This window comes from Neocloeon triangulifer, unplaced genomic scaffold, assembly GCF_031216515.1.
Source record: "Neocloeon triangulifer isolate White Clay Creek 2 clone unplaced genomic scaffold, ASM3121651v1 ptg000012l, whole genome shotgun sequence".
Classification (NCBI taxonomy): Eukaryota; Metazoa; Arthropoda; class Insecta; order Ephemeroptera; family Baetidae; genus Neocloeon; species Neocloeon triangulifer.
In genome coordinates, this window is record NW_026775554.1 from 89,311 (window position 1) to 114,229 (window position 24,919).

At 43.9% G+C, this 24,919-nt stretch overlaps 4 protein-coding genes across 7 annotated transcripts in view; 1 reads left to right on the forward strand and 3 right to left on the reverse strand.

Annotated features, from left to right (window-relative positions):
• Positions 1 to 1,421: 1,421 nt before the first annotated feature.
• On the reverse strand, positions 1,422 to 2,623 carry LOC132197632 (small VCP/p97-interacting protein). Its single transcript, XM_059621030.1, has 3 exons — positions 2,381 to 2,623; positions 2,054 to 2,224; positions 1,422 to 1,999 (listed from the first exon to the last, which is right to left on the reverse strand). Exons 1-3 carry the CDS (start codon positions 2,444 to 2,446, stop codon positions 1,985 to 1,987), a joined length of 252 nt encoding a protein of 83 aa, XP_059477013.1. The 5' UTR covers positions 2,447 to 2,623; the 3' UTR covers positions 1,422 to 1,984.
• Positions 2,624 to 2,834: 211 nt separating this feature from the next.
• On the forward strand, positions 2,835 to 7,002 carry LOC132197631 (transmembrane protein 104 homolog). Of its 2 annotated transcripts, none has more exons than XM_059621028.1 (9): positions 2,835 to 2,922; positions 3,306 to 3,487; positions 3,545 to 3,666; positions 3,722 to 3,926; positions 3,981 to 4,011; positions 4,065 to 4,164; positions 4,580 to 4,959; positions 5,726 to 6,016; positions 6,449 to 7,002. In XM_059621028.1, the coding sequence occupies exons 2-9, from the start codon at positions 3,452 to 3,454 to the stop codon at positions 6,766 to 6,768; spliced, it is 1,485 nt and encodes a 494-aa protein (XP_059477011.1). In that variant the 5' UTR covers positions 2,835 to 2,922; positions 3,306 to 3,451; the 3' UTR covers positions 6,769 to 7,002. The 2 variants fall into 2 exon arrangements, with proteins under 2 accessions (XP_059477011.1, XP_059477012.1); XM_059621029.1 differs by lacking the exon at positions 2,835 to 2,922 and adding an exon at positions 3,025 to 3,166.
• A 545-nt stretch (positions 7,003 to 7,547) lies between these two features.
• LOC132197760 (uncharacterized) lies at positions 7,548 to 9,188 on the reverse strand. The gene is made up of 6 exons (XM_059621287.1): positions 9,031 to 9,188; positions 8,835 to 8,975; positions 8,551 to 8,782; positions 8,317 to 8,497; positions 8,063 to 8,260; positions 7,548 to 7,960 (listed from the first exon to the last, which is right to left on the reverse strand). The coding sequence occupies exons 2-6, from the start codon at positions 8,912 to 8,914 to the stop codon at positions 7,563 to 7,565; spliced, it is 1,089 nt and encodes a 362-aa protein (XP_059477270.1). The 5' UTR covers positions 8,915 to 8,975; positions 9,031 to 9,188; the 3' UTR covers positions 7,548 to 7,562.
• A 3,463-nt stretch (positions 9,189 to 12,651) lies between these two features.
• The window catches only part of LOC132197610 (protein bark beetle), a 42,312-nt gene continuing 30,044 nt past the window's right edge, over positions 12,652 to 24,919 (reverse strand). For 2 of the 3 annotated variants that reach the window (XM_059620993.1, XM_059620990.1), the window contains exons 11-27: positions 23,634 to 23,982; positions 22,739 to 23,116; positions 22,451 to 22,685; positions 20,603 to 21,238; positions 19,695 to 20,104; positions 19,339 to 19,643; positions 19,136 to 19,286; positions 18,811 to 19,071; positions 17,467 to 18,190; positions 16,333 to 16,688; positions 16,065 to 16,190; positions 15,946 to 15,960; positions 15,487 to 15,745; positions 14,308 to 14,509; positions 14,015 to 14,256; positions 13,334 to 13,735; positions 12,652 to 13,186 (exon numbers count right to left, since the gene is read on the reverse strand). In XM_059620993.1, the coding sequence (XP_059476976.1) occupies positions 12,851 to 13,186; positions 13,334 to 13,735; positions 14,015 to 14,256; positions 14,308 to 14,509; positions 15,487 to 15,745; positions 15,946 to 15,960; positions 16,065 to 16,190; positions 16,333 to 16,688; positions 17,467 to 18,190; positions 18,811 to 19,071; positions 19,136 to 19,286; positions 19,339 to 19,643; positions 19,695 to 20,104; positions 20,603 to 21,238; positions 22,451 to 22,685; positions 22,739 to 23,116; positions 23,634 to 23,982 (5,387 nt within the window). In that variant the 3' untranslated portion in view covers positions 12,652 to 12,850. The remainder of the gene's footprint in view (positions 13,187 to 13,333; positions 13,736 to 14,014; positions 14,257 to 14,307; positions 14,510 to 15,486; positions 15,746 to 15,945; positions 15,961 to 16,064; positions 16,191 to 16,332; positions 16,689 to 17,466; positions 18,191 to 18,810; positions 19,072 to 19,135; positions 19,287 to 19,338; positions 19,644 to 19,694; positions 20,105 to 20,602; positions 21,239 to 22,450; positions 22,686 to 22,738; positions 23,117 to 23,633; positions 23,983 to 24,919) is intronic. The other variant, XM_059620991.1, reaches the window with a different exon arrangement.

The following is a 24,919-nucleotide window of genomic DNA, read 5'->3' on the forward strand; positions in this document are numbered from 1 at the left end:
ACAGACCCCCCCCCCCCTCCAACGCCAGTTTCCGTTTCGCCCGCAAATCCCGCAGCACGTTTGCCACCGACACGCAAAAATACAAATTGCAAGACTCACAATTTAGTGTTCCAACAAAATTTGATACTCATTTTTAAATTATTAGCTTTAATAAAAAAAAAGAATGATATTATATGCAATATTTATAAGCAAAGAGGATTTTTATAAATACAATTAGACTGGAAATACATGTACCATTCCGGCCCTCCGCGTTTTTTTCTTTTAATTGAGCTACTTGCAAAAAAGAGCAAATATTTCAAGACTTTCAATGGGAATACTCGTGGGCAGCAAAAAGAATTAATTGCCAGTTTGATACTTTTATTTTGCTTGCCAGAATTATCATTACTAGAACTCCTAAGTCGCGCAAAATATGAATAAAAGTGCCTATTTATGTAGATTAAATTTTTTAATTAGTTTCCTGTTGGAAGGCTAAATAAATTTGCTTTTTTATGGCCGACTAATATACTGTTATTAAGTTTGTAGGTTATAGTTTTTATAATTATGAATGCACACAAAAGGTTTTATATAGAAAAATGTTGAAATACAAAAGTTTCTACTTTTTACTTATTTTTCAAAATCATTAATCATTACGTAGTCAAAACTCGCAGAAAAAAATACTTTTAACAATTTTTATGAAAATAATCTGCAGTCTTGATATTGATGTTCCATTTTATAAATCTCGACTTTTTAAGGAAATGAAATCTAGCAAATATATTTTGAAGAAGACACGTAAATATTTACGCAATATGTAATTATTGGGGGGAAATTAAAATAACACAATGTCACGAAATCGAGAGCAGGAATCGCAAGAGGGTCGTGGCGCGAATTTCACGAGTTTGTAAAAAGCTTTCTCTCGAGAAGAGTCAGAAGAGCAGCGAGGGAAGCTGGGAGAATTCCCAGCGGCTCTCTCTCAGCGCGGCTTTTGCAACAAAACGCGCGCGCGGATGAAATTCTAATTTGGTGCGAACGCGAAAGAAAAGCTGCGGATCCCAAAGAGATTTGCGTAATTATTCCACGGCAGCGGGTAGCTAATTGCTCACCTTGCTCCACTTTTCTTGCAATTACACTTGTCATTTGCTCTGTGCGCATCCTTTTTAGATAAATAAACCACCATTTACTATTTTACTCTGGCTAATTTTTAGTGTTTACCTGATTTGTGACTATCTTTATTTAATTAATTTTGCTAATTGTAAATTTGTATTAACAAATTACTTGTAAGGTGTACAAGTAGTAATATTTCCTGTGATTAATAATGGTATGCTGATTTCAGCTTGAATTTTAACTACAAAAATTAAACAAGATTTGAAATTTTGCAAGTTCCTAAATTAAATTAACCACCTCTGAAATATTTTTCAATTTAAATAGAAATATTCAAATCAGTCTCCGGTTTTTTTTTCATTTTTATAGAGAGGAAACAAGCTAAGTCTTGAATGTTACAGTAACAAACACAAACAGTATACATAGAATTTCCACATCAGTTCATGCAATTAAGGACTCCTTGTTGACATAGTCAAATCAAATATTTACAACAATGGTGATTCAAATTTCTAAATGTCTTCCAAAAATCGCCAAAATCTGTTTCTATTGTTGTGGGGACTTGATTTAACTATGTAAATAAGGAGTTCTTAGAAGTAACGCAAAGCAAAGTGATCAAAACGGGTAGAAAATATAATTTGGCTTCAGTAGATTTTAGCAAAAATAATCGCTCTTTTTCCGAAATTAAAAAAGATGTGAATTATTCAATTACAAAACATTTTAAAAACTGCCAGCAAAAAGAAGACTTGAGACACACATTTGAATTTAAATTACATGATGCAAATTCCACTCGATAAATAGATTATCTGAAGATATTTGATTGCAAATGCTTTGAGAAGATTTTCTTTCAAAGGTCGAATGCGAAGGACACGCGAAGCACCACATTTATTTCCTTGTCAGGTTTTGGGGCTCAGTCGACCTGCCACTGAAAGAGAAGTCAGATTTAATTGAGCAGGTCATTAGTTATGGTGACTTTTACCTTGAGGCCGCCGCCGTGGCCGCTGGCCCGTTCCGCCTCCTCCTGCCGCCTCTCCGTCTCCTCCTTGCGCTGCTGCGCCCTCTTCACCTTGTCCACGTCCTTGACGCCCCTGCTCTCCTGCTCGAGCCGCCTCCGCTCGGCCGCCTCCAGCACCTGCTGCCGCCTCACCTCCTGCAAAGTCATCACATTTTTTATTATTATTGTTGTTTATTGAGCAGACTCAATTTGCAGAACGGTCACGCAACACACCGGCCGATTATTTCATTGAAATTATAACTCAAGTTGCGTCACGAGACTCGAGAAGGAGAATTGAATAAGAATACTTACGGGGTCCGGCGTGACAAGGTTTTGCGTCGAGTCGCTCGGACGACAGCACGACGTGCAAATTCCCATGCTCGGTGTCGCTTTGGCCAAAATCACTTCAACTCGAGCCTCCGAATCGCACGGACGGACATAAAATCCCTCCGCCGCGACCAAAACTTCAGAAAGGGTACGTTACGTAAAAATTGAAAATTGTCTTGGAGATTTGCAGTGTTTACATCTCGCATCGACAGAGACACGCCCCTTTTGCTGTCACTCTTTTCAAAAGGGGGTTCATTCGGGAGACGAGTTCTCGATTGTCCATCTCGGATAGATGAGTTGAAAAATCTACAGCTTGATACAAAAACGTTTTTAATTTGCAACTAATTAACTCTCTTTATCAATTACATGAAAAAACTTGACTTGCTTTAAGCCAGATCAGTCGGAGTACTTGTCTCCTTTGTACTCCTTCCAACCGTAATGTAATGTAAAGGAGCAGAGAAGATTCAGTGCAATTATTCGAATTTTTGCATAAATAGACTTGTACTATCGGCTTTATTTCAGCAAAAGTAGGGATTTGTCTGATTTTTATCAATTTTTGGCCATTAAACGTACTATTTGCAGTACCAGTTTCCCAAAAAGGGCATTTACTGTTAACTCCCTTGTGTAGACTCCACACGATGTAAACGTAAACAAAAAACAAAAAATACATAAGTCAAATAAAAAATCAACATTCAAAAATTTTTAATTGGGCGCTTTGAAGTGAAAATACGCCACCAAAGGCTGAGAATTTTCGTCGAAATAACAATATTCGTAATTGTTTTTTCTTCAGAGAATCGTTGCAGTTCATTATTTGTGTGCAAAAGCATGAATTTATGTATAATTTAAATTAATCGTAAAATTATGCATCATGCTGCAGAGTTGACGAATTTGTTGTGTTTATTTGTTTCAGCGATCGACCGAATATTGGATGCGCGTCAATATTTGACCTTGTCGAGTTGTGCCTGCAAAGGTCACATGACGAGCCGCGAATGAGTCACGACGGACGAGGGGCGTACGAGTGAATTGAAGTCGCTTTCGGAATTGGAAGAAGCCAAAATGCCCGCGGCGTCCGAGCAGAAGTACTCGACCGGGGTGAGAACGAAAAGTTTTATAAGGCAGAGTTATGCAGACTAAAATTGTTGGTTGCAGACGGGCCTGGTGTACATTTTCAACCTGATCGTGGGCACGGGCGCCCTGACGCTGCCCTCGGTGTTCAACAGGGCGGGCTGGGCCGTTGGCGTCGCGCTCGTCCTCCTGCTCGCCTTCATGAGGTCCCATTTTGCCTAAAAGTGCAAGTTGCATTTTGATGAAAAAATTTCTCTACAGTTTTGTGACGGTGACGTTCGTGGTGGAAAGCATGGCGGCGGCAAACGCGGTGCTCAAGTGGGACAAGCTGCAGGCCAGGGCCTCCCCCGCCCAGGACGATGCTCAGGGCGAGGAGCAGCCTGCGGAGGAGGACGAGCCTCTGGTGGAGCAGCGGGACGGCCACACCTCCCTCGCCTACTTCTGCCTCGAGCAGAAGGTCGAACTGGTAAGTGTCTGCGCAACTGACCATTAAGCAAGGTTGACCTTTGTTTGTCCTCAGGGTGAGATGGCCAGCCTGTTCTTCAGCAAGTGTGAGTTCCCCGCTCAACCTGAACTTTGCTTTTCACTTTTGCTTTCCCAACAGGGGGCCGCGTCCTCTTCTACCTGTGCATCGTTGTCTATTTGTACGGAGACCTGGCCATCTACGCCGCCGCCATCTGCAAATCCATGACTGACGTCATTTGGTACGGAAATTTACTTAAACAACTTAATTTATTAAATAGGAAATTTTTATTTTTCGAAAAAAGCTCTTAGTCAAAATAAGATTAATTAATAAAAAAAAATGGAATATATCCTATATTTTCCATTTTATAAAGGAACCCTTTTTAAATCATAAAGTTATTATGTTAGCTAAATCAGCTAAATCATTACATTACAACAATGGTTTCACTAGGTTTGGTGGCGTTTAAAAGGTCATTTTTTTTTTAAGTTGAGAGCCTGACATTTGTATTGATTGCATGATAAAGAAAGGCTGAGAAACAATATTGTGCACAAAATTATACTATATAATTTATACAATTTCCATAAATAGATTTTCAAGTACAATTGATTTCTTTCTTGGTGTAAAAAGAAATAATTTGCTTTTTTATGATTTTGCAGCACCCTGAACGTGGTGAATGGCAGCGTTAACACGAGCGTGCCCGAGTGGGCGGCTTGCTGGCCTGTGGAGGGAGAAGAGGGGGAGGCGGAGAGCGGGGGGTGGCGGACGGCGAGCCGGATGTTGGTGTATCGGAGTTTGCTGGGCGCGTTCTTGCTGCTGGTCGGGCCGTTCGCCTTCTTCAACGTGCAGAAGACCAAGTACCTGCAGATGGCCACCTCGGCCGTGCGCTGGACGGCCTTCGGCACCATGATCGGCCTCGCCAGCAGCCGCCTGGTGGCCGACGGCCCCCAGAACCACCCGCCCGCGGCCGCCCTCGCCGGCGTGCCCGCGCTTTTCGGCGCCTGCGTCTACTCCTTCATGTGCCACCACTCCCTCCCAGGTACCAACCCTCGATTTTTAATTCATTTAGAAATTAAAAGTGGCTCTAGCAAAAGTTGAGAAATCAACATTTTTAATTATTTCACGTGAACATTTGCATATTTTTTTAAATAAATCAACTTTTGTTGGAGCTAAAGCAGAATTCTGGGTACCTTAATGACCGCCTCAGTGTCCTCTGTCCATCACTGTGTCACACTTGATGAAAAAATCAACTGTGGTAAGGTCTAAGGTCACCGGGGCAAATGACCTTTTTTGACCTGGTCAAAACGTGTAATATGTTTTAGATTGGTAATTTCAAGGCAATTTCTCTTTGTAATGAGATACTTTGGACTATCTTGCTCAGGGAAAAAGTTGCAGAGGCTCAAATATATTTTACTAAAAAATGACCCAAATAAACCATTAGCACATTTTTTTTTTATTAATTGTATAAAGACACGCTATCTGGTTTATTTTCCCATCAACGTTACATTTTACTCTCTACAAAATGGCTATTTTAGAATTGAAATATAATTGGAGGGATAACCTTCAAATTTGAGGTCAAAGGTCTTGAGGTCACCCGATATTTGTTCAGTGACCATGGAACCTTTTTAATTTGTTCCAAAATCCAAATTAGAGTGTCCCTTTAAAGCCATAAATTTTGAGGCAATGGGGTGGAACTACACATTTATGAAAACCTCCTCGCAAGGCCATTGAGGTCTTCAAGGTCGGTTGTCCCTGCCTGTCATCTTACCTTTGAAAAACCTTTTCTTAAAACATTTTTTCGACAGGGCTGCTGACGCCAATTTCGGACAAGGCGCGGCTGCAGCGGTGGCTGTGCCTGGACTACGTCCTCGTGGCCGCCTTCTACCTGCTGCTGGCGCTGACAGGGGTGTTCGCGTTCGCCCACCTCGAGGACCTGTACACCCTGGTCTTCTGGCGGCCCGGCCAGCCCCTTGGCTACTTCCTCGCCCTCTTTCCCGTGCTCACCCTGAGCACCACCTTCCCCGTCGTCGCCGTCACCCTGCGCTCCAACCTGCGCGCCCTCGCGCCACCCGCCCTCGCCAACGGCCCCTTCAAAGGTAACTTTTTATTTTCGCCCTGAATTTCCAAACTCGATTTCCAATATTTACGTTTTGGAAGGCAAAAGTAAGTTACAAAATATTTGTGGGCCCTGTTCTATAAATAAATAGGCATCCACCCTTTGGCTTGGCGTTGTCAGATTTTGATGACAGGTTGGAGGGAAATACTTCAGAGGAATTCCCAAAGCTGTCGAGTTTTAAACCGGCTTCAGATTTACAAGTTTGTTAAAAATTTTAATAATTTCTCGTTATAAAAAATAGCTCATCTTTTCTAAAGTAGTTTTCAATGAGACGCCCTTCCTCTTGACTAGGGAACGGAATTGCAGGTCAAAGGTTTGCGTACTTATTTAAGGACCCTGTTTACTTCTGCTTCCTGTTGATGTAAAGAAAATTGTACCTTGACAAATTACTAAAATTGCTTTCGATTTGCAGGCGTGTTGGCACTGGTGGCGGTGCTGCCTCCGCTGGGGGTAGCGTTCATGACGATGGACCTGTCGGTGCTGGTGGGCGTGACTGGGACGTACGCGGGGGCGGGGGTGCAGTACGTCATCCCCGCGCTGCTCGTGTGGTGCGCGCGCTCGCACTCGCAAAGGCTGCTTGGAGTCTCGTCCTCCGAGAGCCGCGCCTTCGCCTCGCCCTTCCGAGGACCCTGCTGGGTGGGCGCGGTGTTACTCTGGGCCGCCGCCGCCGTCGTCCTCGTCACCCTTAACATCGTCGAGAAGTTTGAGGGCAAAATCAAAGCTGCAGACTGACTTCACAGACCAGACAACTTTTAATTCCGAGGCAAGACTTGATTATTACTTAGAACGCGCGACAATATTTTATCTCTTTGATTATAAGTGAAGGAAACGCTCAATAGGGCATTTACCCTGGCAGGGTTGATTTAGTTTTAAGCATAAGTGCCAAATTCAATTTAAATTGTACATGGAAAGGTTCGTTCATGTATCTGCGAATAAACTCGTTGAAATGGAATTTTTTCAGTAATAATTTATTCTTAGCGCCTACTCAGCGGCGTCTCCCTGCCTCAGGTGCTCCAGTTGGCACCGCGTGTTCTCGCAACTGCTGGTCAGGGTGGCGACCTGACGGTCCGCGGCCGCCTTCGGCTGTCCCACCAGGCGCACCCTGGCCGAGGCCTGCAGGGCGTCTGTGGGCCTCGCTGAGGCGCAGTTCGGCATCGGCACGTTGCCACTCAAAGGCCTCCTGCATGGCGCGCAGGGCCTGCTCCGACTGCACAAATCGGTGCTCGCCGATCAGCCGCTCGTTCTCTACGTTAAAGTACGTCTCCTCCGCCTCGAGAGTGCTCCATTTGCAGCGCGTACAAGTGCAAAATATTTTAATTTTTTATATTATAGGCAAAAAATTTCACTGTTTGTTCATTTCGTTTCTTGAACACTCAAATTATTGTTTTGTCTTAATATTTTTAGTTTTTAAAATGCAGGATGATTTTGTTGAAATTGTCACAGGTCGCATTTTAAGTTTTAAAATTACCTTTCTTTTCATCATTCGAACCGCAGATTGATACATAATTTATTTCAATTTATTTATTTTATGATTGGAATTTAATTTCATATAGCACGCTTCGCTTCGAGATGAGACTAACCAGGAGAATGTCTTGCTGCTGGAGGTGTTGACGCTTAGGGTCGGGTCGGCGGCGGGGCTTGGCGGCGGCACTGGCGCGCTCTTCGCTGGCGGCCGTGTCGTCCAACTCGCCCTCCAGGTACTGCGACGCGTTTTGCTTCTGCCGCTGCGTCTGTTCTGCCAACTCGTTGCTGTATTGCCAAAAATCAAGCTCCAGCTCGGTGGCCACCTCCTCCTGCATGTTCCCCGACGCTACGTCTCGGTGTCCGCGCTGGATATTTTGGCGGCGACGTTCGTCGGGGACTCCGCTTTGTGCCGCCTGGACTCGGACCTGCTGCTCAGGGCGTTCGCCTCGCGGCCCTCGACCTGAAACATGAAATTCAAAGTGTTGCATTTGATGTAGAGGAGGGCTCGTCAGTGGGACACTTATTATGGAGGGATAATGGTTGTACATAAAAAAAATGGTACCTTTTTCGTCCACTTGGATGTCCTGAGCGTAGGAAATGTCGAAGGCCACTTTCTTGGGAACGTAGCCCTCCTCGTCGTACTTGGCAAAGGTGCAGCTGCGGATGGTGGGGTCCGAGTCGCAAGTCATCGCCACCTGGCCGTCCTGACGCCTGTGCAGCACAAACTGGTGGCACAGGCCTCTGCCGTGGATGCCGCAGTCTGAAATGCGTTAATTAATAACTAATTTTGCGCGTGTGTGACAAAATAGCACTTACATGTCGTGCACAGGCGCCACGACTTGCCGGCGATGCGCACCTTCTGCGGAAGGTCTTCCAGCAGCTCGGAGGGGTCGCTCCTCGTCAGCCGCATGCCGAATCGCTCGGCAGCCGTGCTCTCGATGACTAGAGCGTCGCTGGCTAGAACGAGGACCAGCCTGACGGCCTTGACGGTCCGGCACTATTTTTTATGACATAAATTAGCATTGAAAAACATTACGATGTAAATAATACCGAGGTGCAATAGTGCCTGACCGTCTGGCTGGTGGTGGGGTCCGTGATCCGCACGAAGTCGGCCAGGGTCAGGTTGCCGGTGTTTGGCAGGGGGCGAGACCTGCCGCAGGTCAGAAACACGCCCTTGCTTGCCCTGACAGTGCGGATCCGGAAGACGTCCCTCAGTTCCCTCACCCAGACCTCCACGTTGGAAACACCGGTCGAGCGGCTTTTCTTCTCGACCTTGGGTTTGCTGCGTACAAGAGTTGTAAATATTGTGACTTATCGTTGTGAAAATTACTCACAGTCTGAGAACTGCTCGAACTCGGGCCCTCTCCGACTGAAGGGAGATTTTGCCTCTGTTCCGACGGAAGTGGTCAAGCATCTCGCAGATAGATGTCTTTGTCGGTCGCGTCGGAGGTCAAGTTCTTCAAAGCCCGAGTGTTCTGAAATACATACATGCAATAAATACCGCAGCTCATAAAAAGCGAGTCAACGTACGCGATAATGGACGAGCGGGGCAAGGATGAAATTCACCGTGCTCGTCATCGCGCAGTTCCCGGTCATAACGGTCTGGGGGACTCTCTTCGTTGGCCGCTGTCGAGGGGGCAGCGTCTGCAGGTCGATTTTGTTGTCCTGCTTCACGAAACGCCGCCGTGTTTGCGTCTAGTGCAACCAAAAATTTGTTACTTTGGTCGTAGCACATTTAATTCAAGTAGCTTCATAACTTTGTAGACCGTTCTACAACCGGACTTGACTTGCTTATCATTTCGCAGGAGGATAAAAGGACTGAAAAGAGTGTTTACTTTTAATAAAAAAATAATTTTCAACCTGAAGATTAGCATTTACAAAAACGAATTTAATAATAAATTTTAGTTGAATTTTTTATTTTGATTATCTGCTATACAGGATTTATTGAGCGCGCTACTTTGGCAAAAGCCAGTTTGAAGGACAGCTTGTCTGGCGCTCTGTCTCGGAACAAACGCCGCCTGCTGCTAAACAAGCGGGGTATTTTTTTACAAGTAACAAGCCAACGAGTGGACCAACAAATAAAAACCATGTTTATTGATAAATTACAAAATTAATAATATATATTGTGTTTAACATATGTTCAGTTTTAAATTTGAAAGGTTGGCAAAGTAAAATCGTCTGCTTTGAAAAACGACTTATTGCTATCAACACCATTGCTCGATGATTTAAAAAAAAAAATGCAGGAATCAAAGCCTAATATTTTTATTAGCTAACTAGTGTTGAAAATTTTAATTAAATATCATTAATTCACGATAAAAAAAGTTGTTGGTACAAAAAGTTGTCTGTTTTAAACACAATGTTGGAATTTAATTTATTCATTTTTTTAATATTATAATATATATGTCATAATTGAACTTAAATCAGACCAGTGCGCATCCCTTATGCGCTTTGGCATTTTTTCTGATTCAAACTAATATTTATCTTGATCGGTTTCTTAAAAACTTTGACATCATCTTTTCAGGCATTTAATTTGCCTGACAATGAGAGGAAGAGTAATCATGTGCGACATAAACTGACAAATCCTGATAGACGAGGAAAACAGACGAAAGCGCAAGTTTATTATTCAAACAAAATTAAGGCGCGACAGGGCGACCTCGCCGTCCTTATTCTTAGACACGATTTTTATTTTATTTATATAAAGGCTGGGGTGCGTCGCATTGCTCTCTCCTGGAAAGAAATCCAGAGTGCACAATTGATGTTTGCCAACTTTTCATCATACGTTTGTAGTGAATAAAGGTTAAACCTTTCTCTAGTTGGCACTCTTAAATTGCAGTAAAAGATATTTTTTGCTCTTAAATAATTCACAAAAAGTTTTCCAAACGACCAAAAATGTTTTCAAAGAATTTCTTTAATTTTTTTGTTCTTAAAAATTCTCTTTTTTTATATTGGGATGCAAAATTTGTTCATACATGAAGCAACTCACCTTGGCATAGTAGATCACCAATCCATTGCCGCGGCTCTATAATTTGTCAGCCAGGGCGGCCCGTTTCAACAATTTCAAATTTCTGGAAAACAATGTTTAAAAAATACTCAAAAAAACATTTACAACAAACAATTTTCAACACTCATTTTTCATTTCATCAACAAAACATAGATTTTAAAATTTTCAACAATGAAATTGATTCTCAAATTTCAAAAGCAGAATTTTCCTAAAGCGCATAAATAATTCAGTTTGTTTAAAATTATTTTCATTTATTTTTGTTAATTCTTCAAATTTCCACGTGAAGAATTCTTTCCAGTTTTCAATAAACACGCTCCGATAAAAAAATCTTTGTTAATCCTTGACAAAGGAAAATTCCACTCCAAAAATCCCTCAAAATCCTTTTCGTTTTACTAACCACAGGATTTAAATTTTACAATCAGGTACACATTTCAATATTCTCATACGAATTTTTTAGAAATTTAAATTTTCATATAAACTAAATTATGTCATCTACTTATATGTGAACGTTTATCATCAAAAACTTAAAATTCGCAGCTTTAAGTAAAGTATTCTTTCCTCATACCTTTCTAATACAATTTGCAATTAAACAAATTTATATTTCCTGCAGAAAAGAATTTTTTAAAAAATGCATAAAAAACCGTTACAAAAATATATTTCCATCACATGATCTTCATTTCTGCAAAAATACTTGCATTTTAAAAATGTTCATCAGTGAAATCTTAATATAATCAAGTTTCTAAATAAGAATTTTTCAAAAATACCCAAAACATTCATGAAGCGATTGTTCGGTTCTTTTTTAAACTTATTTTTAAACGTTCCCACACTGTGATTTTTCGAAAAAGAAAAAAAAATTCTGGAATAAATTTCAGTGTGAACTTGGCCCTTAATTCAAAATTTCACGAACAGGGACTCCAATATTCGTCATAATAATTTAATCAAATTTTAATATTCCAACGAATTTGATTGAAAATTCTCAATTTTAAGCCCGTTAATCATCAACAACTTTAAATTCACAACTTTAAGTGAAGAATTCTTTCCTCAAACATTCAAATATTCACAAATTAAAAAAGTTCAAAATTCTTAACTTATTTTTTAAAAATGCCTGAAAAACCGTTACAACAATTAATTTGTCAACCCCCAACCTTCACTTCTGGAAAAATACTTCCTTTAATTAAAACGCTCATTAAGGAAAACTTAATATCCTCATAAGAATTTAAAAAAATCTTAATTGGAAAAATTCTCACATTTTCAGTGTGAACTTGCCCTAAATTTGAAAATTTTCAAACAGGAACTTTAAAATTCTTAACAAGAATTTTCATCAAATTCAAATTTTACAACGACTTATAATTGGAAATTCTCAAATTTCGATACGTTAATCATCAACAAATTTAAATTCGCAGCCTTTATTTGAGAATTCTTTCTACGACAGTTCAAATTATGAACTGGCAAATTTTCAAATTTAATCAATTATTAGCCCGAGATTACAATTGCAAAAATTATGAATTTTTTAGCCTTACCTGCCGCAGCATCCTGAGCTCAACTTCTCGACGGCCTGCAGGTCATCCAGTTTTTTAAGGCGGCCGTCGAAATTGGCCACTCGGCGATGCAGCTCACTTTGTTTTCAACCTTCTTTGGCTGCATTCTTACAACGTCTGACGCGAATTCCAATTGTCGCCGCTTTATATTTGAAAGCAACAATCGACTTGTTGTGTAACAGAATTTGGCAGCAACGGTTTCGTTTGCTAAGGGAAACGACAATAGTCACCGTCGCCATGGCAACGGAGTTGTTACTTTGGTTTCTATGCTATTGCGTGCATTGAAGTCTCCTTTGGAACGCCTGCCTTTCAGCGAAATGCAACCGGCGCAACGCACGTGTGCTGCCGGTTGCATAACTTTGCAATTCTTTCACACGAATAATTCAAATAATAAAAGAATATTTGTTTACGCGAAATAATCAACGAAGATTAATATAAAAAGGTGGCAAAATAAATTACGGTTTTCACCCCAAATGCAATTCTTTAAATCAAGCCTCAAGAAATTGCAATTGAAATTAAAGTGTTTCTTCTCTATGATGAAAACAATTGTATTCTTTGCTAGAATTAGAAGAAGCAATGGCATGAGGTGTTATTGAAAAGCAAAGGCCGTAATTAAAAATTTAATAAAACGCTAGATTTTATTAGAAAATGTGATTGCGAAGGTATGTACATGTATATTATCAAAAATACGTCTGGCAAAGACGGTGTAGATAAAAAATAATACTGTCGCGAAACAGAGAGATCTTTGATGCACGGTTTGTCGGAATAACAAGTGGGGGGCGTGGTCATCACAAGAGAGGGTCAGTCTTGATCACATGGCCGTCTCCAGGGGCTGGCTCTTGCTGCGCGCCGCCCTGCTGAGGAAGTCGCCCTGCGTCGCCGGCTGCAAGGGCTGGAAGTCAAAGGTCGTCTCCAGCAGCGCCTCGCTCTTGGAGCGGGGCGGCGCCAGCGGCGGTGCCATCGACGGCGCCGCCTGCGAGTCCAGGTCTGTCTCAAGCAGCACGTGGCTCTTGGGCCGCTCGGGGAAGTCGTCGTGGCCGTTGTAGTAGTACGGGTCAGGCGACGAGTGGCTCGGGTAGAAGGGCGGGTCAGGCAGTGTTGACGGGGTGTACGACTCGCCGCGCAGTTCGCTCTGGAACTCGCTCACCTGAAAATCACACCCGAATCAATTAATTAAGTGATGCAGAAAATTTTATTTGCCTCATGAACAAGGATGAACATTTAAAATATAAAACAGCCAATTTTCTACTTCCGAATATCAAATCCTCTAAATTCTTGGTTTTGGTAAACTGACCGTTTCGTCAAGCTCCCTGTTCTGCTCAGGGTAGAAGGAGCGGCCGCCGCAGGGGAGGGTGGAGTCGTCATAGTCGGAGGGGGAGGCGCGGTAGCTGACAGAGGGGTGGAGGGGGTCGCGCGAGGCAAAGGTGGAGTTGTCCTTGAAGCCCTCGTTGCGGAAGGCGAGGTCAAAGGCCGACGGCCCGCCCTGGGTGGAGGGGAAGGGCGCCTGCTTCCCCTCCTCCGCGTACACGTTGAACGCGTGCGGGTTGTGCGCCTCGTAGATGTCGTACGAGTGCGTGTCCGCCCCCTCCACCGACGACTCGTTCAGCTGCGACTTGTCCATCGAGTCTACGCTCCCGTTCATCCGCTTGTACTCGCGCACGTTCGTTGCCAGCGTTGACGTCGAACGCGCCTGCGCCTAAAATCATCCAAATCAGGCAATTAATTTAACCTATCGAAGACTCGAAGATTTAACTTTGCTTCCAATCATTTTGTTAATTTGACCAAATTGCCAATTATTGTTAAAATATATACTCTGGACCAAAATTAAATAGAAAGTGCCGTACAAAGGTTGTTGCATTTAAAAGCTAAATCGTTGAAGACAATAAAATGGAAATCTTGGTATTTGTTATCTAGATTAAATTACATCCAAAATGAGACAGTAAATGAATTGTTGGTTTAAATAATTAGGACTGACCGCTGCACGTCTGTATCCGAGCTCTGCGAATCCGTGGGAGGAGTTGATGGAGCGGAGGGAGTGCATGGAGGCGCGGATCGAGTTGCGGCGCTCGAGGCGTTCGACGTGGCGCCGCTTGGACTTTGTGTACCAAAGCGCGGCGATCAGCAGCACCAGCACGAGCAGCAGCCCGATGGAGCCGACCACCGCCATCGCCACCACGTCCTGCGTCCACGCGTACGGGTCGATGAATACCTTTGGGTCTTCGGGACAAAAACGTCAATACAAAAAATTTGAAAAGCGGAAAAACAGACCGATTTCGCAGAGGAAGGGCAGCAGCTGATCGCAGTGGTCCTCCTCGATGGTCTGGTACGTGAAGGCGGTGCAGCGGTTGATGCGGTTCAGGTGCTGCACCCACACGCGGTCGTAGTACATGTAGTGCTGCTGCTGGTGCCGCAGGAACTGGTACAGCGCGTAGTAATTTCCCATCACGTATGGCATTGTTGCGTTGTCCGACTAAAAAAGGGCAAATGAGTCTTCATCAGTTCGAACAACAGGTGATTCTGTCAAGGAATTTTTGACAAAAATTGAAATGCAACAATGGATTGCAAATGATTAATTTATTTTAGCCCCATTGCTTTTTAAGAAAGGATGGAAGATCAAAAATTGATAAAAAAAAATCCATGTTTTTCAACCCTCTTTGAAGTTCCGAAGGGGCAGTATATTTTGGAATTGGGCGATATCAAATCCAGGCCAGTTACGTTGCTCTGTTTTCCTTGATTTTCCGGGATTTAATTAAGTTGTTGATTTTTTTGAACTATTTGGTATTTATTCATCTATTCCATTATTTAAAGCCACGTTTTTCTAGCACAGTTTCAGTAAAATCGCGTAAAACTAAAACCTCTTATAATGGAAACTCCGCAACTGCTTTACGCTTTACAACACACAGACACTACTCTAATTAGAACAGAAAAACACACGCTAAGTAAAAATAATTTGAAGAAAATAATTGTAGAAAGCTTTCGATTCCCAAGATGTCAAAGTATCCTTAACAGCAAGAAAACCTCTTCTGACGTTTTCTCAACCTCAAAATTAATAGTTTTTTTATTGTGTTAACAGGCTATTTAAAAATTCCAGAAAAGGAAAAGGTTTTTTACTTTTTTTTTGATACTTTGAGATCTTGGGAAACAAAATCTGACTAAAATATTCATCGACACTTTAGTTAATCGTAAGTTAAGAGCCTGAGAGGGTGAAAGTTTTTTTTTTTTTTACCAATTTTCAGATACTTTAGCGCTATTTGAAGAAGGCAAAAAGAAATGGTTTTTCATACTTGAACCCGCAATAGTTCAACCCTGATAAAATCTGGAAAATTATCAATCCAATGTTTCATTTCAAATGTTGTTAACATCAAAAGAATCGCCTTAATTAGAAAATAAACGGGAAAGAACCGAGTAAATTGAGTAAAAAGAAATTATAGCAAATGGGAAACTGACCCTGCAGAAGTCCTTGGCCTCGGCGAAGGTCATGGGCGCGCCGATGTAAATGTAGCAGGTGTCGGCGACCAGGGTCCAGCCGGGGGGACACTTGCCGCTGAGGATGGTGCGGTTGGACATGTGGAAGGGCTCAAAGTCGACCTCGAGCAGGTCGAGGTCGTCGCGCCGGTCCTTGATGCGGCTCATCACGGCCAGCGAGTTGTTGTAGCCCCACCAGTTGTGCTGCGCGTCGATCGGCGTCTTCCACACGTCCAGGCTGCTGCGAATCACAATTCAAATCTCAACCTCGATTCCATTTCAAATTTGGCAAAAGCACGCGGACACTGAGAGGGCGAGCGGTGCGTCAAAAAAGGCTGAGGGAGGCCCAAGTTCAGCCCCCCTCGGGCGCGGTGAAAAAAAAAACAACAACAAGACAAAAGCACACTAGAAGCAGCACAGGACAAAGGGCTTCCAGCTTACCTGTTGATGCCCGCCCTGTCGGCCGCGAGTCATGGAAAGTTAGAATTTCGTTTGAATAAAATGAGTTAGTCTTGGGGCTGGTTTTTGAAAAAAGACAAAGTTTAAGGAGAGAAACTTACAGGGATCGGTTGACTGTGACGATTTCGTAGTCGTTGGCGGGGTTCAGCAGAATGTTGTCCACGTAATGCTGGCCTGCGGTGCCCGCGATGATAGTGCCGCGCGACTCCAAGTCGATCGCGTAGTTTCTGTTCAAAGAGAACAAGTTTTAAAATTTAAAAGTTGAAATAACCTTTTCTTTCAAAACCTGGTTTTGATTGCATCGGGCAATCAACATGATTTAAAATAAACTTGAAAAACAGGGAGAGACTTAAAATTGAAGGAACTCACTCGTAGAAGCCGTTGTGGGAGGTGGTCTGGTAGATGGGGAGGCGCACCTTCTCGAAGCCGGACACCTCGAGAATGTGCCTGCCCAGGTTGTTGTGCAGGTAGTTGAAGGTGAAGTTGGAGACGACCTGCTTGAGGATGATGACGTTGTCGTAGGGCACGCTGCTCCTGGTGAAGTAGTTGCGGTAGATGGTGACCTCCTGGTAGGGGCTGCTCTGCCGACCCTCCACGTAGATCGTCGGCCGGTTCTCGTTGTCCGCGAACAGGTTGTTGTGCACGAAGCCCTTGAGCGAGGTCGCCGACCCCCGCGAGTCCGCCCGGATTGACAGACCGCCCTGGTTGAACCGCACCAGGTTGTTCTGCAAACCACAAATTATTAGCAAAAAAAAGCCACGTCAACCTCTAAAGGTATTAAAAGAGCAAAAGTGAGTCAATGCGAATTGAAAATTTTAATCTTTGAAATTATTATTATGGATATTTATTATTCAGAACGCATAAAATGTCATCTGCCCGAGCCGAGAAAAATTCGACAGCTAAATGAATGAAATAAAATTTGCTTATATTTAAGGGTAGGTACAAAATTAAATTGTTTCTAGTGTGGCCAAATTAAAAGGATTCAACAAACCAGATTTTTTTTTAATATCTCTGACCCCTTCCGAGTTTCAAGAACGCATAAAATGGCATCTAACCTTGCTGAGAAAAATTTGACAGCCAAATGAATCAAATACAATTTTCTTTTACTTTTAGGCAAAAATTCAATTGTTTGTAGCGTGGCCAAATTAATTGGAATCAACAAACCAGCAATTTTTTTTCATTATCTCTGGCCCCTTCCGAGTTTCAAGAACGCATTAAAAGTTATCCATCGTTGTCGAGAAATATTCGACAGCTTTGGGAGTGGAGGAATCGCTCTCTTAGTGCGCTTGAAATAAATTTTAGGTCAAAGGCCACCTAAAACGATCTTGACTCGAGGGCTAAGATTTTGTAATCAACAGCAAAGTTGAAGAGGCTGACAAGACGAGTTCAACGTTACCCTGATTTTTGTTCTAAGACCACACGGGACGCTGAAAAAGCATTTTTAAATTTTCAAAAATCTAAATATGAGTGTCCCGTGAAAGCAATCAATTCTGATTTGCTCACCCTGAAGTAGACGTTCTGCGTGTTCTGCACGTCAATGGCGACGGCGGCCTTGCAGGTGGTGAAGTTTCCGTAGAGCTTAAGGCAGTTGCGGTCGAACTGGGACCACTCGAGGGTGACGACCGGGTTGACCTCGCCGGCGGTGGCGTAGTGGAGGGCGCCTTGGCGGTTGTCCCTGAACACCGAGTAGGAAACGTTGTGCTGGGTGTCACGGTCAAAGCCGATGGCCGAGATGGGCAGCGTGACGACCTCGGCGACGAAGCCGTGCACGGCGCTGGCGCCGTTCGCGAACACCTTGACACTGAGCGAGGGGCCGCGCGTGCGGAAGAGCCGCTTCTCGTTGGCCCCGCCCACCGTGATCTCAGCCAGCAGGGTGGTGCTGACGTTGTAGATGTCGCCGTCGAACAGCGAGATGCTGTCCGGCCGGCCCGGCTTGCCCGTCGAGTTGAACAGGTTGAACTGCAGCAGGCGGAAGCCGAAAGGCTTGGCGCGGTACACGCTCGTCAGAATCTTGACGCAGTTGACCGGGTTGTTGTCGTACTTGTAGTACAGCAACACCCGCTCCTCGATCACCACCTCCTTCTGCGAGTCGCACATGTCGATCATGCTGAACAGTCCGTATGACAGCGGCACCTCCTTCAGCGGCGCGAACGAACTCTCCGCGCTCTCGCGACCCTCCCCCGTCAGCGACACCACCGACATCCCCACACCCAGCGAGTCCACGATTCTGAAATCAAACAAATTTCACATTAACAAAATATTCTTCTGTGGGATTCCAACAAATGATCAGAGTTGATCTATTGCGGGTTGATATGTTTTCAGTATGCAAATAATTTCTACTTTTCCAGCGCCAAAGTTTTGCCCAAACATTGGAAATTGGTAAATATTCTCATTTTTCTGCCTTCTTCTTCTTCTGATTTATTTGATTTATTGGGATAATTTTTTCTAGAGATTTAGCAATCAATTTGCATGAAACCAAAATATTAAAATTCTCATCAACAGCAGTAATAAAAAAATTCTTAAAAGACCTGTTGAAATAAAAAACCTTTTCAGAGGTTAATGAAGTTCCAGAAAAGAGGTTGAAGTTTTTTTATGTGCATTTGATTCCTAGACCTAGACATCTTAAAAATTGATTGTTATAAGCATAAAATATTACTGAGAACTTTGCGATATCAAAAGTGATTAACAGGATATCACATCATTTTTAGTATTTTCCAATCATCAAACGATAGATTGGCTGGATTTGGTTGCATGCTTCGTGGCGCACTCGACAAACTTGAGGCAAGTTGACGAATCAATCCTTTTCCCCTAATTTTAAACCCAAAAGTTGCCAATATAAACTGTTACCTCATGAAGCGCATTCTCATGGTTTCCGTGGGGGACACGAGGCTGATGCCGTGCGAGGCGCTCTGGTTGAGGTTGAGGTGCGAGAGGCGCGGTGAGCGGACGATGCTCTGCACGGCGGGGGCCTTCTCTCCGTGCAACACCCCCGCCCCCGTGATGTTGACAAACTCGAGAACCGACTCCTCCTTCTTGGTAGTCTCGTGCGTCACTGAGTCGTGGATGCGGTGCTCGTACAAGTTGTACTCAAAGTCCGGAAACGCGAACCTTCGCAGGATATATAAAAAGTATGTAGTTTTGAAAGGAGTTGGTGTTCAAGAGGGATCGTTACCTGACGCCGCCCCAGTAGTTGAGACCTGGCTGCAGGTTGCGCCGGCCGCAGTGGATGAAGACGAACTCGCTGTTCCACGCGCACTCGTGCCGGTGTCCGTACAGCTGTCCGTTCAGACGCACCGGACAGTCTTCCAGCCGCGGCTCGTCGCCTGTTGCAAATGAGAACAATTTCCTCGAATTTGAAATAAAAGGGTCACTCACCTGAGCACTGGAGGGGTTCGGGCCAGGACCAAATCCTGGTGAGCGAGTTGGAGTGGAACTCGACCCTGGGGCCGTGGTGCGAGTGGACGTTGAGCGGGTCGAAGCCGAGCTCGCGGCAAACGACCTCGGCGTTGCGCTCGGTGAAGCGCGAGTCGCACACGGGCACCCACTGCAGCGTCGTCCGGTTGAAGTACTCGAGGAAGCCCTCGCTCGCGTTGCCCGCGCAACTCGGCCCTGTGCACAGCCGGATCGAGTCCGAGGGCCGCGCCACAAAGTACTCCTTCGCCTCCCGCGCCGCCTGCTCCCTGCGTCACACCCACGATTACTAAGAATTACCCTTTCGGACGGCTGCTTACCCTTGGGAGGGCGTCTGCGGCCGCATCACGATCTCCTGGTCGCGACGACCCTGAGCCCTGAGCACGCCCAGCACCAGGATGCCCACGTTGGGCGCGAACTCGAGCACGCAGCCCGGGGCGATGGTAAGGGTGACCCCTGGCATCACCGTCACGTCCGACTTGACCAGGTAAGGCCGCGTCCTGAAGCTCAGGGTTATCGACTTGGTAAGGCGGCCGCCAAGGTGGTCGGCCAAGGCCGCCGCGGCCGTCGGCGCTTCCCACGGCGACGACAGAGAACCCTGATGGTCGTTCTCCAGAAGGTACGGCCGGAACTCGGCCACCGCGTGGTTGTTCCAGTCGTCGAAGTCGAAGATCCGCTCCTTGATCTTGCCCAGCTCGGCCGTGCCCCACCAGTTTTCGGCCACGTTCACCTGCAATCAAAGGAGATTTCAAAGCTTGAGGAGATTTCTACGCTGGAATTCCGTCAAAGAAACCTTCAGAATTTAGAACACCAGACTACATAGCACGGCGAAAGATTTTTGATTGGCAGGGTCAATCAATCTTAACCATATTCTTGGACCTTAAAGACCGATAACCCTTGACTTAATCACAATTATTTCATTAACAATAAGTGTGATATCGATTGAAAGAGGAGATCAAGGGGGTCATTTTAATTTCTGGACTTTTCTTCTAGCTCTGATATATGTAGAGTTATGAAAGTTTTACTATATTTGAATTTCTTCAATAAAAAAAAAATAAATAAAAAATAAAAAAAACCACAAATTATTTTGCTTCTGTAAGAGCAGCAAAAAATTCCGAGTGTCAAAATGACCCTGAATATACAGTAATATATAATTATTATAGCTTTGAAAATTTCTTAGAACTCCACTTTTGATTCTTTGAAGTGACGAGATGAAAACAAAACAAACCTTGTTGTCGATCTTGGCGGTCTTGATGCCGGCGAGCAGTTCGTAGTCGAGTTGGTTGTCGCCGAAGAGGTTCCTGTTGACCTTGACCTTCTGGATGCCATTGAAGCCAAGCGTGAAGGTGGGGTCAGTGAACTTCTGGAGGCGGCGCGAGAGGCCGGCGCGGTTGCCCTGGACGCGGTTGAAGCGGAAGAGGGCGTCGACCTCGCCGAGGATCTCGGACTGGCTGTCGACGCGGAACTCGACCATGAACTTGCCCACGTTGTTGCGGATCTCGTTGGCCTCGAGGCGCATCTGCTTCTCCATACCGCGCACCGACACCAGGCCGCTCTTGCACGCGTTGTCCACGAACCGATTGTTGGTCAGGTTGAAGTGCGCGAAGTGGCCGTCGACCACGAAGCGGAAGTCGCGGTTGTTGCGGAACGTGTTGTTGTCCAAGAAGAGCGAGTGCGTGAAGTTCTCGTCGTACTGCCACACGTACGGCAGTGACACGTGGAATCCGCCGCCCGCATTCCGCTCCACCGTGTTGTCCTGCAGCACCCAGTGGAACAGGTTGTTCGAGCTGCGCAGGTCGCGGCTGAACTGCGTGATGCCGCGCCCGTTGTCCGTGATCAGACTCCCGTTTATCATGAACTTGATCTATCATAACAATCAACAATTTAGTAAAAATAATGAAGGCGATCCAAAAGCCTAACCTGGCCCAGGCTAACTTGACTTAGCCCTGGGCTAACTTCGCCCACCAGCAAAATTGAATGGCGGATTTAATTAGCCCGGACCAGGTTAATTTAGCCTGGGCCAAGTTAGCCTTTTGGATCACCCTCATTGTATCCTTAATTTAAATGACAAGATAAATAAGCTTTTTTTTAATTGTGCCTGTTTGAAATTTCTACCTTAGTCATTTTTATTCTCAAGAAACGCAAATGGACATTTTTTCAATACTGTTGAATTTATGGATATAATAATTAAATAAAAGTCGAAGGTTCAAATTGAAAATTGGTAACGAGACTTCAAAATAATGATGTTGAAAATATTCCGATCTCATTAAAATCCCATATATTTTTAAAATGAATCACATTTTCATACTTTTGGAAAAAAAAATTAATTTTTCATAGCACAGATTATAACATAAGAAATAATTAAGTCTCAAAATAAAAATATTTGAATTATTTCTAATAATGTCACTCCAAAAACATCAAAGGAAAAATTGATGATTGAAGTTAACGCCTTATCATATAACTAAATAACATTGGTTCTTAGGACAGCCCAATCTTGGAATGACTTTATCTTTTCAATCCTAAGATATGTAATACTAGATGCAAAATAAAAAATACTGGAGTTGGAAAAATCAAGATTGGTTGTCAGGCGACCAAAGAATTGCAGAAACTCCAAGAATTGGATTTGGTTGCCTAATTTACAAATATTCGATCACCTGACTTCAACCTGGACCAATTTTGAGTTTTTCCAACGCGTATTTTTTATTTTAAATTTGCATCTAGCATCACAAACCCTGGGATTGAAACGATACAGTCAATAATTCTAAGATAGGTCTGTCATAAGAACCAATGTTATTGAATTATACAACTGGTGAATTACGTAAGTTAGGTTTAAAAACTGCAATATTTAATTTAAATTGAACCTTCTCCCCGTTGTTTAGGGGATGATGAAAGCAAATCAATCAGTTTGCATGTTTCCCAATCACTTTAGTCTTTAAAGGTCAATTCAACAATTGATAGACAAGGAAAGCAACAAACTTAAAATTGGTGAGCAGTATATTTTGATTTTTGTTTTGATGTGTTGAAAAGTTTTGTGGAAAATTTGCAATTTAATTCTTTATAAAAAACGTTTTCCAACCTCTGAGATGTTAGAGGAGTGGACGTCCCAGTGGGGCGCGTAGACAAAGATGGCCTCCTCCAGGTTGTGCGAAATGTCGCAGTTGAGCAGCTTGATGGTCTGGTTGGCCTTGCGCAGGTACAGGTCGCCCACGTCGTTGAGGTAGCGGTTGTAGAAGCGCGCGGCGACGCCCTTGCGGTTGTGCCTGATCTTGGAGTTGCGCACCTCCAGGGTGGGCACCTTGCCGCGCACGATCCTGCAAAGATTCGAGTCAGAGAGTTTTCTTGACACATTCGTCAGGGTACAAACCTGTTGGGCACGTTCTGGGTGGGCGCGACGATGGCCGAAAGCAGCAGGACGGCGCCGCCGAGCGCGTCGGCGCCGCTCTTGTAGTCGAGGACGACGCCGTACGAGCTGCTGGCGGTGGGGAAGACGCTCAGGTCCCTGCGCAGGTCCCACGCGTGCGCGTCGGCGCGATCCATCGGCGCGTCCACCACCAGCAGCGTCTCCGTGCTGCGGTTGTGGATCGGGTTCAGCAGCTGCACCCCCACCACGTACCCCGGCGTGCACCGCACGTGCACCCGCACCCCCTTCTCGGCGCCCCCGGCCACGCGCGACGTCATCACGTACTTGCTCTCCTCGTTCTGCAGCACGATCTCCTCCGCGCTCTCCGGCAACACGATCGGTCTGTCAACAAAAAGTTGCAAATTCAATAACAATGGCAACGTTCAACTATTTAGGCTAATATTCAAGCATGAACGCTTCTTCAAAGGGTGGCAAAGTTTGGAATTCTTTTACGGGATTTAGGCCAAAAATTTAAAAGCAACAATGAATGGATTGAAAAAAGCAGATTTTATCAGAGTTGAACAATTGAAAAACCATTTCTTTTAGTCTGATCGCTTTTAAAAAGGTCACCAAAGTAAGTTCCGAAATTTGAAAATTGTTCAAAATCCACGTTTTTCAACCCTCTTAGATTATAAATTTTGATTATCCAAAGTGACGATGATTCCCAATATGTCAAATTGTCCAAAAAGGCAAAATACTTACACCTTTTCTGTCATTTTATTTACGTCCCAGAAATAGTATCATGATAAAATCTTAAAGTTTAAATCCACGAAAGTTTGTCTCTCTTAAAACGTGATCTATTTTAACGACTGGTGCATTTTAAGTTGCGCAAAGGGTCTTGGAGGAATAAGTTACTGACCTGTAGGGCGTGTAGGCGTTGTCCTTGGGTGGCTTGAACCAGCCGGCAAGTTCGCGCTGCTGCTTGTGGGGCAGCTCGGGGTCGTGGGCGACGCCGGCGGCGGCGTTGCGCTCGACGGTGCAGCCGCTCAGGGTGAGGCCGAGTTGCCTGAGCGAGACGCCGCTGCCCGCGTTGCCGCTGAACTCCGAGTCGGTCACCGTGTTGGCCGCGTCCGCCGAGTACAGGTCCGAGTACACCACGCCCAGCCCGTCGTGCATGTTGTCCACGACGCGCACCGAGTGCAGCGCGTGCCGCGCCAGGTCCATCTGCAGGGCCGGCTTGAAGCGCGACGTCGAGTAGTCCAGCAAACCTGCACAACCAAGTTAAACTCCAAAAGAATTAAAGGTTTCGACTGGGAAGAAATTGAAGGTTTTGCCAATGAAGTACATTTTCTGAGATTATCCGAGGCTTTCAAATGACGCTACCCTTCTTAGATAAAAAAAGTACCTTTGAAAGGTGATGTATTGTTTTATTTTTTGTAGTAATCTTTCTATTCTTCGTACAAACATGAGGCCAACGCCAATTGATAGGAATTTTAATAACCTCATCGTTTTCCTGATTCAGACACTTTTTGGCTCCAAAAATTTCATTTGTTTGAACAAAAGTCAATTTTATTGGTTTTATATCTCCAGCTCTTAGGAAAATCATTTTAGAGAAATATATTGCGGACAAAAGTTGTAGATAATTTTATTCTACATACTTTACGTCTAGAAAAATTTCTTCTAAATCCAAAGCGACAAAAGATATAAAAAATTAAAGGTTGAAAAATGAGGTTTTTTCTACAAAGTTAACCTCAAGAGAGAAAATCATCCAAGGTGTTGCCCTTGTACAAGGATGAATCGTGCCAATGTAGACATTTTCTCTTGACAGTTTAAATTCAGCTTTGAACTGAATTTTTGTACGTGCAAAATTATCATTTAGTGTTTTTCAAATTTCAACAGCCACAATTCATCCTTGGTGATTTTGAGCATTCCAGGCACATGATTTTAACCTATAGTGCAGAAAACCTTATTTTTTTCAGACTTTTTACTTTTATAACTTTTTCCCCTTAAAATTTAGAATAAAATTATTTAGAAAAAAAAATTGATTCTCTACTGGTCTTGAATTCAAATTTTTTTCTCAAAAATTTTTTCCACGAAAGCTTTACACCAAAAAAACCAATAAAAAAATTGACCATCGTCCAAACATTTGATATTTTTGGCACCAAAAATTGCCCCATTTAGCTTGGTAAAAGTTTTTGAAAGCTA